The 17,545-nt window shown below is 39.5% G+C and overlaps 1 protein-coding gene and 1 long non-coding RNA gene across 5 annotated transcripts in view; one reads left to right on the plus strand and one right to left on the minus strand.

The window, feature by feature from the left end:
* Positions 1-493: 493 nt before the first annotated feature.
* Positions 494-17,545, plus strand: part of LOC122833226 (Down syndrome cell adhesion molecule-like protein 1 homolog) — a 116,777-nt gene continuing 99,725 nt past the window's right edge. For 3 of the 4 annotated variants that reach the window (XR_006370944.1, XM_044120649.1, XM_044120651.1), the window contains exon 1: positions 10,334-10,532. Coding sequence is in view for 3 of the 4 variants with exons in the window: in XM_044120649.1 (XP_043976584.1) it covers positions 10,490-10,532 (43 nt within the window). In the remaining variant the exon portion in view is untranslated. Of the gene's footprint in view, positions 551-657; positions 774-1,381; positions 1,513-10,333; positions 10,533-17,545 lie in introns of those variants that run through there. The other variant, XM_044120650.1, reaches the window with a different exon arrangement.
* LOC122833227 lies at positions 1,807-4,782 on the minus strand. The gene is made up of 2 exons (XR_006370945.1): positions 4,232-4,782; positions 1,807-2,370 (listed from the first exon to the last, which is right to left on the minus strand). It is a non-coding gene; the product is annotated as an uncharacterized LOC122833227 (long non-coding RNA).

Genomic DNA, 17,545 nt, shown 5'->3' on the forward strand with positions numbered 1-17,545 from the left:
CTCATTTAAACATTTTAAAATAACCATCGAGAGCTATAATCAAGTAACCTGCAAGTTTTGTTTTTTCCCCCATAGACAATTTCGGTGCAGTAAAGTGGTTGTTAGTTGTGAGTTAAAACTACCTGTTGTGTTTATGTGAATGTGTCATTTTTAGCTTTGCAGTGCGGTTACTACATCTGAGGACAGAGATCATTTTAACACTGGTGTTCTTTACACCTAGAAGAACAATATTTGAACAGAACACGAGTCATACTTGTTTATATTTTTAATCAGACAAAAATGCAACTGGAACATTTATTTCACTGTGTCTGAGTGGGCAGATGGGAGTGCTGTGTCAGTACAGTCATACTCCTGAACAAAATCCCTTACAAGCAGTTCTTTTTTAGATGTATTTATTTATTTATTTAGAAATACCCTAATTAGTTAATGTAGATCAGCTGCATCATTTGATCTAAAACACAGCTGCGTCATTTGATCTAAAACACAGCTGCTACATGAAGGCCTTGGAGGTTCTTCATAAAGAAAAAGGCACACAGCAGACAGGTTAGAGGTAAATCTGTGGAGAATCTTCAAGTAGGCTCAGGTTATTAAACAACACACACAGTTTTGAACAATTCAAGAAGAAATTTTCAATCCCTCTTCCCGAAATGAAAACAGCATGGCTCCAGTGCAAACCTACCAAGTCAAGGTGCTCTGGGCAAGTAAAACATCACTCAGAGAAAACAGCCAGAAGGTCCATAACTCTGGGGGAACTGCAGAAAATCGCAACTAAGGTGAGTAAATTTGTTGCAAAGAGTTCACAATCTGGCCCTTTATAGAAAAGTAACAGAAGGAAACCTCTACTGTGGGAAAATAAAACCAGCAAAAATGTTCCATTTAAAGCTAACTATGAGCCAAGTAGGGCATAAAACAAACACTTGGAGCAAGGTGCTGTGGTCAGATTACGAACAATCAGCTTTGACGTCTACATGCAAATTGCCAAGTGTGTAAGTAAGCCATTGCTGCTGAAAATGCTACTGAAAACAGGTGATGGCAGGATTATGCTGTGGGAATGTTTGTCTTCAGCAGGGAGATAGAAACCAGTCAGAGTTAATGGATTGTTGAAACTTTATGCAGGGCAATCCTGCGAGGAAGTTTGTTAGAAGCTGGACAACACTTGAGTCAGGGTTAGAGGTTCCCTTTCCATCAGGACAATAACCGTAAACAGGCAGTCAGAGCTACAAAGGAACAACACATACAGTAATGGAAAAATGTTAATGAAAATTATAAAACAAAATAGATAAAGATAGTTTTTTTTTTTTCATTATTCACTTACTGAAAGATTTATTAATACCAAACAATTAAATCAGGTAAAATCAAAAAGAATGCGTTTTCTTGGTAGTGAGAAAAAGAAAACACAAGATGGGGCTACTGGACAAGAGAAAAACAACACGACCCGCTGCAACAACTCTCCGAGGCCGAAAACTCCAAGCTCCTGTCTGAAGACAAAGGAAGCACTGAAGGAAATGACAAGTAAGTGAAAAGTTGTTGAAGGACGGTCAGAGATCTAAAGATCTGTTTGTGCAAATTATGGGTTTTTGTTTGTTTGTTTGTTTTGTTTAAAAACATCAGGGCTGAAACGACATTGATAGAGGAACTAATTCTCCGAACAGATGAAGCTTATCAGATAAATGAAGACGGGTCATGTTTCATGGTTCCGATGAAGAAAAAAAAAAGAAGCAATCTCCTGTTGCCGTTGGTCTCTAAACAAAAACTGGATCAAGCACTTTGCCCTTACATCGGAGTCTACAGAAGCTGATTTATGATGGCGTGGGCCTCTTTTTTTTTTTTTTTTTTTTTTCTTTTTAATGATCCCTCCGTAGCTGACAAAGCATATAAATCATATCAACAGAAAAACCACACCTGATTAATAACCCCAGAATAAATAAGTCATTACACGTAGAGACAGGCGCTGTCAAGCGAGTGAGTCCCAAGGACCCCCAGTCTTCCATCCATCTCTGTCTGTCACTCCTCTTTGTTCCCACCCGGAATGAAGCCCCCGGACTTCATAAAAAAAAAAGAAATTAAGTTGTAAAAGTTGCTGCTTTGTAGTAAAGTAGACAGTTTTTCTCCCCCACATCCCCAATACCAGCAGCATCTCCAGGGCTTATTTCAGTTGTTTTCCATCAGGGTTTTAGTTGAGGTAAGCGTGAGAAGCCACCTGATAACATCGCCTCAGTAGGGGGAGGTTTAGAGAGCAACAGAACCACATACTGCTGCAAATTATGCTGGACAGGTGAGAGAGCTGATCAGATAGAGTTCCCACGAGTCTTTATGGGACCGGCTACTGCTCAGAGTCCTGCCCAGAAAACCAACAGCCTCAGGGGTTTCCTGCAAAAAGCAAACAGGTTGGAGGCACTTAACACTTCCTTACACACACATCTTTATGAAACGCTTAAAGACATATGAGGAACAGCAGTGCCTTGTGAAACTGTTCATACTACTCGAGCTCGTTCATGACTTTATTTAGGGGTACTGTAGTCGAGATGGCAAAGTACAAATGACCCACTCATCTAATTTCAAATGGGGATAGGGAGGTGTGTATTTCACCACCACTTAGGAATTATACACTTCTTTGTTTTGGTTGCATAAAACCCCATTAAATACATATTTTCAATGTATACTTTGCATTATAAAAATAAAGGTAAAAAGTTATAAAGGTAAAAAATTTGAGCACAAAAATACACAAGTCAGCCCTGAAAATAAATGTGCAGTGAAGCACAAATTACCTGCATTACTGCTATAAGAACAATCATCCGTACTAGTGTGCTTTTGGTCTCTTTTAAATGGCAAATAATTTACCAAAGAATAATTTGTGGCATTGCAATACAATAGCAAGATGTTCTTTAGTTCTTTGGGGGTGGGAGGGTTTGACCTCATGTTTCTATATTCTTTCAGAATTTGCTTGGTTATAGTTGGTGTGAGCTAAAAGCACACAAGTGTGTTTAGTTATATTGTCATAAAATGTTTCAAAGGATCATGTTTTATCAGCTCATGCTTTTTCCTCATCTCCTTCTGTCGTGGGTCTGTTTTCCTTTCCTATGTAAGCATTTGGTGTTGACTTAATATTATGCAACGGACCAGAAAGTCAAAGAGACGAGTATCCACAGTAGTTTCATGATGTTTGTTTTGACCCTTATTTGTACGACTCTTTAAATGATCAGATTACTGCAGTTTCTTTGAATGGCTGCTCACTTTCATGTACTGTTGATCTCATTCAACAATGTGTGTGTGGTCACGTCCGTTGCATTAATTTAAAGGAAACGAGGACAAATAACTTCAACGAACAGAGCCATTCTCACCTTTTTGCAACCAAGAGATAAATTAAGAATGAGCTGATGGGTAACTCTTAAAGATTTATTAAACAAATGATACTACCAGAATGAGAGAGGCTGTTTGAGACAGTTCTTCTTTCAGAGATTTCTATCCCCACTTCATCCTTTTGAGGTTGCTGTTAAGCTAAACCCTTTTCCATCTTTCATTCTGTCAGACAGATTTTAGCATGTATGAGGCCTATGTTCAGACGATCTACTCTGTTTTTCTAACCCTGCACAAGTCCTTCGTTTTACTGAACAACCAAGTCTTCTGAGTTGTTAACTGCTCTCCAAGCATCTTTGCCTCATTTCAAAAATTACCAATCAAGAGACAGGATGACCTTATTGGTTAGTTCGAAAGGTTGTGCCTGCCCACCAACAATCAAATATGGCTCAGCAGGAGAATAAGAGTTTTGATCACACTGAGCACAGCCAAGCTTGCACCCTTGCAGATTTTTAGTCTGTCTTGGCTCCAAAGTAGATTTGCAGCGTGCTTCACAGTTGCTGGTATCTCTGGCATAGTTGTGTAAAAAGCCTCAAAGTAAATTAATCTTCACTTGTGTTATCAACGTCTCTAGAAACGGATGAGTGAATACAGTGAGATACGGATTGTCACTTCCATTGAACCAAACTTGGTATTAATCTTTTAACCAAGTTTGGTTAAAGCTGTTTTCTTTTACAGAGACAAGCAACTATGACTTTTTTTTCTAAATAAGTGCTGCTTGGTGGCTTTGTCCTGGTTAATTTGATGAAAATACTGTTGCACTGTAATTGCTTCTTTATCTGTGAAAAATATTGTTGCAAATTGAAAACGGTTTTGACTACATTTCTTGGTACTGAAATGGAGTTTGACGTTTTTGTATTTCAAAGTTACTCACTAGTTTTACATGCGTTCCCATTGTACAATAACTCAACGTTATCAGTCACTCGGTTGAATGCGGACCCTTGCTTATCTTGCCGCCTCTCACAGTGAGCAAGTTGGTAATGGAGGTGAAATATATGATTCTCCAAATAAACTGCTAGAGAACTGGAGCAAAGAGTGGCATTTTGAACAAACCACATCTCCATGACAACAATCACTTACTTTATGCCAACTGGTTGTTTAGAACTGATGCCGGAAAAAAATTTGATAGTCTTTACCAGTAAACTAAAAATGGGTCATTGCTGGATATTTCAGCAGATGATGCAAAACATTTGGAAAAAGTCGACATACATTGGTTAAAAAGACACAAAATCAACCTTCCTCTATGGCTAAATCAAAACCAAGATTAAAATCCTCTAAAAACTCTGGGGTGAATTGGAGAGGTTGACACGAGAGGACCCACAAGTCTGGATGACCCACAACGATTGTGCGAAGGAACTGTCTGCTCCAACTCTGTGAAATGTTGTAGGTACAAACATTGGTAAAAGTCTTAAAAGCAGTATTGATCATATTGACACTGGTAATTTTGTTACAGATATTTTTTCTCTCTTAAATTGGAAAATTAAAGAATACAGTTCTCAAAACCTTTTAGTGTGAGAATTTGCAGCTATGATTAAAGACCAATTTATCATTGGATTTTATTTTTCTGCACAACTTCATCTGGTTTGCCAACAAAATTCTTTCTGTCTCAATATTTGGAGACATGTTTTTATCTTTGGCTCAAAAGCATTCATAAAATCGTCTTTCCATGTATGTCGTGATCACAGGGTCACTCGTATTTCATGCAGACTGAGCTTAAAAGAATCAAAACTATAAATATAGATAAAAACAATATTCCCCCAAAAAAAGTCTGTCTAAAAAAAAAACAAAAAAAAAAAACATAGACAGTTTGAGAAACAAATATCTCTAAGGAAATATTTTTAAAATATTACATGTCAGAAATCTGGCACTGATCTAACATTCAAGAAATCTACTTTCAGTGACATAAAACTTTTTCATTAGTAGCCAAAAGAGAACTAAGTCAGTATGTGCTGTAATCATATTATTGATAACATCTTCAGCTGTGGCCACTGGGTGTCACCAGATATCTCTGATCAATATCTGCGCATATGGCATGCATCTAAGGTGGTTAACATATTCAAATTGCTATGATTTGACCATTTTATTTTATTTTTTTTACTAAGCTTTGCACATTTCACTTTATATTATTGAAGATGAAACCTGAAGCCAAAAACTGCGTAGAGGTGTCACCAAATTTGGAGTAAGAGCAGCAGATCTCCAGGTTGTCCCAAAGAGGACGCCTCCAGCAGCAGCCATCTTGGAAGTACGGCTATCATCTTGGCATGATGTTTGTGTCGAAAGGTGCTACATCTGCTTCTGAATCTCTTCACTCCTCATATTCGTTTTGCTCTCCGTATTTCACATATGATTGTCTTTTTACCTTGCACGTCTCTCGGAGCACGCAGATGGTCTCATTTCCAAATCAGGGGGGGGGAAACAAGAGAAAATATGAAGACATGAATTCTGGCCGAAGGCCACCCCCCCCTGACTTTGCCCCGCCTTCAACAGAAAATACACCTCCACTGCCCCTCACCCCAGTCCATAACTATCCTCTTCAGCTCATTTGAATAAATTAACACCCCTCGAAGTCTAATGTGCATTTACTGTCATGCGTGTGCAAACACAACCACGTTCGAGCAAATGAATCCCCGACAAGAACAGCCGGAGATGTTCGTCCTGTGCTTCGCCGTCATACATACGCATTCTCAGATGTGCTGAGACACTTTCTGCTACAACTATCACGCATGCTTAGTTGAAGGCAAACACAGGATTGGCTGGTAGCTTCCTGTCAATGTGCTGCTGTATACGGTCGTGTGTGTCTGTGTGTGTGTGATTCATTTTAGCCTAATGCAGCATGCAGAGACGGAAAGGCTGGCCCCGCTGAGAAACTCTGAAGTCTACAACAATCTGTGGTCTCTTTTAGGTGTTTCTGTGGTGTGTGTTCTGCCTGAAATTGTCTTATTTGTTTAAGGTTTCACAAACCATTCCATTTGACCAATCAACTGATTCAGTTTGCTCCACCAATCAAAACTGTCCTCCATCATTCCCATGCCGGCACTTCTCTTCGTACTCGTTTTGATCTGTGTGACCTTGCGCAGAGCTAAGCAGCAAAGCCATGCACACTTTCCTCCTAATTTCATCCTTGCAGAGGTTTCACTGGGCTTTGGGCAATGCATTAATACTGGACACATTAATGCAAATATGATCCTGGCATGTTTGGCAGTGCCTGAGGGGTGTCTCTGATTGGCTACACATGAAGCCCTTCTGTTTTTCAGTCAACAAACTCTTTTCCTTCCTCTTTCCCTTTTGCATATCCTTTGCATCCTCCTCCCTTATATGTTGAAGAACAGTGGTGCATAGCGATGTAGGAAATAGATGTGGTGGGCCTGTCCTGGACTGCTGTTCTCACTCTCAGTCTCTGGAGCTCTCTGGGAGCTACTTGCTTTTTCCCTAGCCCGGCTGGCTGGCCGGCCGAGCTCAAACTGTCAGTCCCCATGACGATCACTGGCTGACGTATAGCATAACCTGCTTGGTGCTGTCACACCAACTCGCGTCATCCCCCCCTAACCATCTTGCCACATTGCTTTTAGGAGACAGACCTCATGTGTCATCATGCAAGGCAGATGGCTGATGCTTCTGTGCAAAGAGCTTTAGTGTGTTGAGTCCTGTCCGATGGCCTGTTTGTTTCTGCGGCCGGCCGAAGACCAGTGCAGGAAAGAAGTGGTGAAGTTTCCAAAGAACCGTCAGATGAAAAGGTTGACACAGGCAGGCTACCTAGCACCTGTGATTTATTGACTTAAATTCTAACTGGTGATGATTGCAAACCCTCAAATGTTTTTGGCCACAATCTGTTGGACTTTGAGCTTAGTTTGGCTGTTTTGGTTATGCTGTTCCATCTGGTGTTTTGTTTTTGTGTTCTTAATCACCTGTGTTACTTTGACCTGAGTGTCTCGGTTTCCTTCTGCCTAGTTAAACTTCAGTTTATTATTATTTTTTGTTGTTGTTTTTAGTGTTAAAAATATTTGGCCATGAACACATTATTAAACACTAACGTATTCTAAAATATTATTGATGGAAATTAATATTTCTTGCAACACTTAGTGGCAGTAATGGACTAGGGTTGTCTATTTTATGATGCAGCATTTGTTTGCTTGGCTTTGACCATGCACATCGATAGATTTATAATGAAAACGACTGTTCAGTTTTTAAATACATTAAAATACTTTTCAGCAACGTTCCGCAAAATAGAGTGATAGGGTATAATTTTCCTATAAATTGTTTGCGAATTTGACAAGATTTTCATTTTATGTGTATGTATGTATATATATATAGATATATATATATATTTTTTTTTTTACTTTGGTCCATGTATTACAATCCAAATAAATAAAAGCAATTAGATTAGATATAGATTTTGGTTACAAATTTGTACATAAGTATGACAAAAACCATGGATTTTTATGTATGAATATCATCATGCCATCAGAATGCCAAACCACACTATGCTTAGTGCGCTTGATGCTCCAAAAGATTTACATCCACACAAGTACTCACTCTCTGCTTCTGTGTATATCACTTTTATTGCATGGTGTTTGTGTATTTCAGTTTTTTTTTGGCTCCATGTGTGTCGGAGAGAAAAAGAGAGACAGATCGCGTGGGTTTGTGGGTTTCCACCTGTTACATAATAAAGAGTGGAGGCAGAATCTGCTTCCTTCCCTGGCACACTACAGCGGCTCCTCAGTGGGAGTGAAAGGGCTCCACAGCTTGCCTCAGCTCCGCTAAACGACAAGAAATGCTTTTTGATTATGCCTCTCCAAACATCGCCTTACACTCTAAAACCTGCTGGGTCATTTCTTTAATCCAAATGCTTGGTTGGTACCATCAGGATAGATACTGGGCAGTTTTAAGAAAATAAGTTTGTTGGGTTGAAGGAGAGACTAAAAAGGAGACTCATTATTTTTTACAGGCACACATTGTGTTTTTTTTTTGTTTTGTTTTGTTTAGTTTTTTTTAGCTTCAGTTGACTTGATTACTCTTCAACCAACATCTTCCTCGGGATAAAATAAAAATGGGTAAGATGGCAAAATAATGATGTTTTGGTAAAGTCAGTGGTTCGGCCAATGATTTTGTTCACACTAGAAATCAAGGTTGTTCACTTCGGAGACAATTAGCCTTTATGCTAAGAACTATACATAACTAGCTCCTGGTGTGCACTGATTAGTATTTCTTAAAACTCATCTAAGGAGGGATCTGTGGCTGACCAGTGATCATGTGATCAGGATCATGGACAGCCAAGGTTCCTGAATGCACACAGAAAGTGAAAGCTGGCCTACTCTAGAATTCTTAAGAAAAGATTCTTGCATTGTAAGGATCATGGTGGCAGCATGTTGAAGTAAATCTGTTTATATTAGTCCTGATTTGGTTTTGATGACAATGTGACCCTGGATATGAATCCCAGATGAGAGTTTCTGTTTGGAACATGCATGTTATCCATGCACATATCTGAGCTCTCTCTGGGCTCATTCCAGCTTCCACCAAAATTTAAAAAAGATGTTTGTTAGGTTAACAGTCCAATCCAAATCGTTTGATACAGTGCTATCTGTCTAGTGTTCCTCCAGATAGACTGTTGTCTTGTTCTGGGTGCACTGTCCTCTTGCCATGACTGGAAATTGCCCCCGGTCATGTAAGGATTAAGCAGTTGCAGGGGATGACCATTGATTTTTATCTCAAATATTGTGTTTATTATTGACTGTTCTTGTAATTGCACTTGTAAGCATTAAATATTTACCTTTTTAACCCTTTGGAGTAAAAAAAAAAAAAAAAAAGACCTTGGGTTAGAAAAATACCTCCAAGTGGGTCGTGTTCTAAGCCAGCAATTCTTTAGAGTGCAGCCAGACAGAGAGCTGTTTGGGAGTTTATGTCAAGCAAAGACTGTTAAATATCAGATGAGTTGTAGTGAGGTATTCCTTGAAGTCAGTACAAAGAACCAGGTTATGTCCTGTTGTGGATCACAAGGTGGCGAAGCATATCCCAGCCATCAACAGTTAAAAGATGTGTTACACACTGACCAGGTTACCGGTCCATAAACATTTTTTACTTGCAAATGTTTTTACATTTGCACAATGCTTGCATTGAGACCCGGAAACATGCTGGCTATACATTCAAATTTGTTCCATGACGCAGAACTTGCAAAAATACTTGAATGTGTCTCTTTCCACACCTGCTATTTAAAGCTGCATGTCAGGGATGCCCAAGTTCAGTCCTGTTACCATCATGCAACGTTTAGACGCATCTCTGCTCCAACACACCTGAATCAAATAGCTGTATTCCATCACCAGTAACTCATACAATCTTGGAGCGACCCTGATTGAGACGTCTATTAAATTATAGCCCATGTCTGTAAAGTTGTTGGTTATAGGCCTATTCTCAAATTTTAACTTAATTTGGGTCTCGATAACTATTTTCTTAACATTATTATCAGAAATATCATCTGCGTAAAGGACACGCTGTCTGTGGACGCAGCGCAGAGCGCATTCCGTCTCTCCGCCTAAAGGAAGCGGACTCTTCAGCATCTTTGCGCTTCCTCTCATCCATCTCACCTGGAACTTCAACATTTCATGGTCCTTTTTCAGTTTTTACTTTCACACTCAGTTTCAAGTTTGTTTTACAATTGAGAACATCAGCCCAAGCATATTAAACTTTGATGCAAGAGAGATTTTTTTATTATTATTTTAGTTTGAACTCGGATTTTTCTCCGTTTAGAGTATGAACTCATCAGGTCATTGCGCGTAAAAGTGTTCTCTCCAACGAGTTTTATTGTTTCTTTTTCCACCCGCACATCTGAACAGTGCGTTATCGGTGTATCTCTCCAATACACGGGGCATCATTTGGGTAGCGGGGGTGGAGCGAGCAGCAGCCTGTCCCGGTAAGGGGAGGGGAGAACGGGGAGCAGAGGCGGTTCTTTCCTCGGCTATTCGCTTTTTCGGCGCTGGAGAGTGTTGGGACCAGGGCTGGAGAAGACCGCCGGGGAGCATCAGAGAAAAGATCCAGTCCTGTGCACGGAGCCTCGACTGGGCGAACGCGGCGCCGTGCGCTTTTCTTTTTTGGGGGGGACGGCACAACATTCCTGTGAAATATAACTGCTATTAATGGCATGTGGCTTGTAACTTTACTCCTGCTGTATTCTTTGCAAGAAGGTAAGCTGGAGATTTGAGTCTTTGCCTTGTCTGCATGTTGCCTCCCCTCTAAAAAGATGCTGAAGTTGGCTGGGTGATAAATTTGGAATTAAACATGCTCTAAAAGACACGCGCCAAACTCCAAATCACTGTTTGAAGAAGATAGGAAACTTTTTCTTTTCGTTTTGAAGGTGTTTATTCTTTGATCAGCCATCAATTTATCACAAATTGCTGCTTGGATTAACGTCTGCTTGCCCCCGTGGTGATTAATCTGATTAGCCGCAAATAAATTACAAAGAGAACACTGCGAACACAAAAATCAGCAATCACTTTTATTTGAGTGAAGCATAAGAAAACATAAGTATGTAAAGTTGAGCACAAACTGCATCCTTATTGCGACCGCTGGGGGGGAAAAAAAGCAGCGGCATTAGCAATTTTGCATGATGAATATGAGAATGTGCCGTGAATATGGAGGCTGTTGAATAGGAGGAGAGGCTGATAGCAATCTGTGCTGATGAAGAGCGCCGATCTTGGGGCTCTGGGGCTGTTTCCTCTGAAAAGTCCGAGCGGATAGAGAAGTTTAAAGGTTTTGTAGATCTTTTCTGTCCAAGAAAGATGTTGGAGAGCGAGTTTGAGTCTGTCTGTGTTTGTGTGCGTGTGTGTTTGTGAGCGTGCGTGCGCACACGCGCGCGCAAGTGTGTGTGTTGGAAGTACAGAAGGCAAAGAATGGAGTGTTAGGAGTAAAAGCATCTTTCCCCGTTTATTTCAGTTTGTTTTTTTTTGTTTTTTTTGTCATAGATGCCAAAACTGGATGTTTCTGAGGATTTTGCTCAGTTGTTTAATTCCTGCAAAAGCAGAGCAAAAAGGGTCAGTAGATTTTGATGAGATAAAGGAAATTTTCAGGTGATGCATTCCACTTAGATGTTTTAAAATGCGAGAAAGATCCAGTTATAGTTGGGTTTCCTCTGCTAAAATGTCGGAGTGACTCAGTTGTTATCATCCTTGCTCTAATTATTCATCCACCATTTTCTGTGCCACTACATTGTACTGATTGGCCTTGCTCTGAACACTGCAGATGCAAGATAATTAGTCGTTTTCTCCCCTTTCTTTTTTTAAAAAACGAAAACATTTAAATATTAATGTAAGAAATAGTGGGGGAATATATAGCTCTATATATAGATAAATGCTTATATAAAATGAAAATCAAAAGAATCTTAGTTCAATCTTCTGCCTTGACAAGCGACTTTGAATCTGGATGCTTAAATATGAAACACCATTCTAAAAGTTTATTCATATGAACTAAGGTTTGTTTCTTGAGTGTTAGACGGTTGTAGTCGCTGGCCTTGGCGGTGCCCTTTGCTGGGGTGCACCTGCGCGGTGGGGGACTTCTGGGCTGTTTTTGTTGTATGTAATTGGATTACAGGGTCTATTTCGATTTTACGCACTGTACATTTCCCTGTCCCGTGACTGAACGAAATGTATCTTGTGAGTGTGCAGGTTTCCATAAGAATGCGTGTGTGTGTATATGTGTGGTGATGGGAGGAGGGTTGGGGGCTGCAAGCAGCCACTGGAGCGGAAAGAGTGCTTGAGATGGGAGAGATGTAGATAACGCAGTGGAAAACAAACTTCAATTTTTCCGTAGATTTCTCAGAGCCATGCTCCCCCTGGTTTTGCACGGATCAAACATCTGATCGCTTTTCTCCTATAAATTGATATATTAATTGATGATATTGTCCAATTTTACGGCGAAAGACGAAGGTCTATTATCATACATGCATATGCATTAGTACTGCGTCTTTTCCTGGCAGCGCCGCGCCACCCAATATGGCACACTATCATCTGCTTGCGTCTTATGTTTTCTTTACGCCAGAATTGAGGGTATTTGCTTGACATTTTTATATATATATATGCATTTCCTTTTTCTGCCTGTCACTGATGGTCGTTTGTTGCTTTAGTTTGGCTGCGTATCAGCACACCTGAACCCGTGTCTGCGTGCGGAGTGAAGAGGGATGGGTGGATAAATGGATACATGTAGGCATGAGAAAGGAGGAGAGACGCACTAATTCTTCTCTGTCATGATTTGGAAGGCTGCTTGTCATATTAGGGAAATAAAACTGAGTCATACACGGTTCAGGGATGTATGGGAATGTTACCCCAGGCCCAATAGGCCGGATCCAGGCCCGATTAAAAGGAAGAGGACTGAAATAATTATTGCACTCAATGGAACTTCGAATCAACTGGGAAATCAGGACCTTTGCTTATGTGCGCAGTTTTAAAACCACCAACTCTTAACTCCCAAAAAAATGTTAAAAGAAAAGTCTTGTGGTGATCTGCACCACCTTGTTTTCAGCCACATTCCCTGAACTAAATTTAGTGTGCAATAAAAAAAAAAGAAAACATCAACATTGTTTACTATTTAAAAACTATTTTTTAAAGTATTTTTTCTTTTGATAACTTCTCATTATAATTTCTTCCAGCCTACCAAATACAATAACATCATTACACTAATGAGAGATGCTTGCATTTATACTAGCAATTGGAGTTTCTAACACAAATGTTGGAAATTGTTAATTCTGCTACACTCAGACTCTGCAGGGGTAAAAAGTAACTACTGTTGTTAAGTAAAAGTTTTCTGTACTTAACGACAGAAAACTTTGTATTTTTTTAAAGGAGTTTACAGAGCTAAACCTTTACTTTAGCTTGTTTTAAATACTTTACTCAGTTACATTTGAAATCACAGACATCTATGAGTAAAAATAAATGGCAGAAAAAAATGGCATTGATGCTTCTTCTAGGTTAGTAATCAGACCTTATCCAGTAGTGCTGGGAAAAACTCAGAGCAAGGTTCAAGTTAACCTCTGAGAAGTAGAAGAAAACCTGTAACCATACGTGAAGGGGCCAGTGTGAGGAAGGCAACAGCTTTGTCCTACAGTGTAAGCTTGGTTTGGTTTATGGTCAATATTATGACAATATATTCAGAATAAAATTACAGAGAAGAGAAGCTTCATAGATTGTTGTGAAGGATGCAGAGGGTTTAGTGTAACGGAGAAGGATGCTGAGATGATCACCTGTGTAGAAAACTAAAGACTAACAGAAGATGAGAAATAAATGTATTGTTAATAATTACACCAAATTTTACAAAGCCAATCCACTATCCTAGAAGTCAACAAAAACATGAAGACTGATTGAAAGACACTCTTATTTTAGGGGTCAGCTCTGTTTATGAAATGTTTTCAAAAGAAAATTGTTGTCTTAGTTATCATACGCATTGTTAATTTGCCGTTTCTGTACTACACTACTGGAGGTATTTTTTTTTTCCTGAAAGACTGTTGGTATTCAATTATTTTAATTCAGAAATATTTCATTCTATATAAATGTATGTGAATAGTAAAGAATTATCCAAATATCTCAATTTGAAGCATTGGAGTAGGACAGTTTAATCTACAAAATAATTTAGTCTGTGAAAAATTGGAAAAACTTCCACATATTGACAGAGTTGATGTGTCATACTACAGCAATTACAATTTTCCTGAAAGAAAGCAGGAAAAATATACAGCTAATTACTGATACAATGGCTTGCAAAGGTATTCATACCCCTTTATTTATGTATTTATTTTTTTATTTTGTCACATTACAATCACAAACATAAATATATTTATGTGGAATTTAATGTAAAAGACCAAGCAACCCATTCTCACACCCAACTCGTCATGACCAAGACAAAGAGGTATTCAACTATGAGGTAGAAAGAAAATTATGCAGGATTTGAAACATTTTACACAAATAAAAAACTGAAAAGTGTGGCGTGTAACAGTATTCAGCCCCCTATGAGTGTATACTTTTGGAACATTCTTTTGCTACAGTTCCAGTTGCAAGTGTTTAAGGGTTTGTCTCTACTGGATTTGCACATCTAGGAACTGAAACTTTCACTTATTCTTCTTTGCAAAACAGCTCAAGCTCAGACAGATCAGAGGGAGGGCATTTGTGAGCAGCAGTTTTTAGATCCGGCCACAGATTCTTGATTGGGTTTAGGTCTGGACTTTGACTGGGCCATTCTAACACATGAACATGTTTTGTTTTAATCCATTCCATTGTAGCTCTGGATTCATGTTTAGGGTCCTCGTCCTGCTGGAAGGTGAACCCAGTCTCAAATCTTTTGCCGACTCCAACAGGTTTTCTTCTTAGACTGCCGGGTATTTGGCTCCAGCCATGTTCAACTCTGACCAGCTTCCCCAGAGCACAAAGCTGCCACCACCGTATTAGACAGTGGATACGGTGTGTTCAAAGTGATGTTGTACAGTTTTAGTTCTCCGCCACACATGGCGTTTTGCATTTTGGCCTAAAAGTTACATTTTGGTTTCTTCTGACCAAACTTTACTCACCAAATCACTTTCTTTTACATGTTTTTTTCTTTTCCCTGACATGGCTTCTGGAAAACTGCAAACAGGACTTCTTAAGGTTTTTTTTGTTTGTTTTTTTATCAATGACATTCTTCTTGCCACTCTTCCTTAAAGAACACATTTGTTGAGTGCGTAACTAATAGTTGTCCTGTGGACACATTTCCCCACCTGATCTGTGGATCTCTACATTTCATCTAGAGTCGTCATGGGGCTCTTGGCTGCATCTCTGATCAGCGCTCTCCTCGTTCAGTCTGTATGTTTAGGTCTACGGCCTTGTCTTGCTAGGTTTACAGTTGCGTCATCCTCTTTCCATTTCTGGATGATGGATTGGACAGTGAGATTTTAAAGGTTGCTTTAAACTTCTCAACTTTATTCCTGACCTGTCTTGTCCCCAAAATGAACTGTGCAGTTTGTTTGGAGATCTGTGCGGCTTGGCAAATTCGTAGAACTTTCATGAGTCTGACACTTATATTACACACAAATAAAATGCAACTGTTTCAAAACTGTTCACAGTTAAAATGGAAGCTTGTCTAACCAGTCTTCTGTGAAAATGCTTCACAATATATGAGTGAGTCTTATATTCTATGCATAATTTCCTCCGTCAGATTTGACTGAAGCGCATTGTGTCTATGCTTCTACCTCTCCGCAGAATAACCTCTACACATCACTTTAAAGTTAGGTTGCTATCATCTTTGTGCTCAGACAAGCGGTTTGTTTCTTTGTTGTGCAGTGCTTGGTAGATGAACGCAGCACAAAAGTGAGAAAAGGAAAAAAAAAGTCACTCTGCCTCACATTCTGTCTGAACATTTTGTTTATTTTGAACACGCTCTCTTCGGTGGCCAGTTGGTGTGATGTACTGTTTCTAAGGCAAACCATTCAGGCAATTTCACTTCTTATCAAAGCGAGAAAAACGTCAACAAAATTGAAATGGCAGTTTCTAAAATGAACCAAAACCCCAAAAGTGTGCTCACAAAAACCTGGAGGGACAATGTTGCCTTGCGCCTTTACAATCCTTGCTCTACAAAATACATAAGCACTCTAATGTCCGTGGTTTAGCATAATAGTCTTAACTGGAGATGTCATGCAGTCTAATTAAATGTCGACTGCGTGCTACAGGATTTTTAAATCTGGTCGGCAGTGGATGTCATGATTTCAGGGAATTTTACTGACCCGATCAAAGGTGGCGACAATCTTAAAAAAGGTAAAAGATTTCCACACAGAATGGAACAGGTAAATGTGACTGGCCATACCAAAACCAGGAAATGAGTCTTCCTGAGGGCATTTTGAGTTATTTACAGATTTTTTGAAAATGTGGATGCTAAGCTTTCTAAATTATGTCAAACGCATGGAAATAACAAAACAAGCAAACAAAAAAATCTAATTAAGATATGGCTGTTGAATGTTGACACTCTGGAAACCAGATGATTGAAAAAGCAGCCCTTAAAGTTTCAGAAGAATTGTCCCCAAACCCGATCAGCTACCTGGGAGTGTTAACAAAGGATGCTCACTTACATTTATTTGACATTTCACAAAAGTGCTGTGACAGAGGTCTGATTCTCCAGGTTGCACAGCAATGTCTGGAGGACAGAGATGAGGGATTCAGATTGACGATGGTGATGATGCACTTTGCAGAGGTATGACAATCATGGGGAAGCTGTAATCTGTAGGATGACTGACTTGAATAGAACAGGCAGGAGGGCTTCCTCAAAGCCTAAGGTCTAAGGATGGAATCCAGGGTTGAGGGCGACCTCTGACCCGAAAGCCGAGCAGAAGTCTTCCCAAAACTTGGAGACAATTTGAGGGCCCCTGTCAGAAAGGACCTGGAAGGAATCGTTTTACCCTCAAGCGCGTCTGTATGGATTGGAGCCTGTGTTGAACCTGTGTGAATTAGGAAAATATATTCTGAAGCTATGCAGTCCATGTTTGTTTAACTGTTTATATGACATTAATGTAAATGATTAGAGTATGCAAACTTCTAAGTTGAAACGCAACTGCATAGTTTAGTGCGTCCAAAATCTTCTTGCAGATATGTTCTTATGAATTGAACTTGAACTGTCTTTATGTGACTTTGTGACTGAAGAAAAAAAAAGAGTTGAAAAGGCATAGTGAGGGATTTATTGCCCTGTTTTTCTATCCACATGATTGTTATGGTGTGAATTCTAGTCTGCGTGCATGTGCGTGTGTGTGCGTGTGTGTGTGTGTGTGTGTGTGTGTGATCCCGAATGAATCTAGATGAGACACAAAAAGCTACATTATGCATAGAGGTTCACCATACGCAATATCCTTGCCTCTACTGCATACATATTCATACTCCATTTTCATATCCACAGCAAAGCAAGTGGAGAAGTGTGAATGTGTTGGGTTGCATTGCTAAGACATGTTTTAGTAAAAAAAAAAAAGAATAAATAAATAAATAAAATGCACCAAAACAAGAAATGCATAAAAAAGTTAGGTTAACGGTTCACCTTGATGAATATATCCTTCTTCGTGTTTCAAAAAGAACAGATTCAATCTTCTTCACTGCAATCCAGTGGTTTTAAACTCCGGTCCTCAACGGCTGCAACTTTTAGACATGCCTCAGCCGCAGCACACCTGGTTCCAATATTAGCTGATTAGCATAGCTCTGGAGAGCTC

Source organism: Gambusia affinis, linkage group LG06, assembly GCF_019740435.1.
Source record: "Gambusia affinis linkage group LG06, SWU_Gaff_1.0, whole genome shotgun sequence".
NCBI classification, from domain to species: domain Eukaryota; kingdom Metazoa; phylum Chordata; class Actinopteri; order Cyprinodontiformes; family Poeciliidae; genus Gambusia; species Gambusia affinis.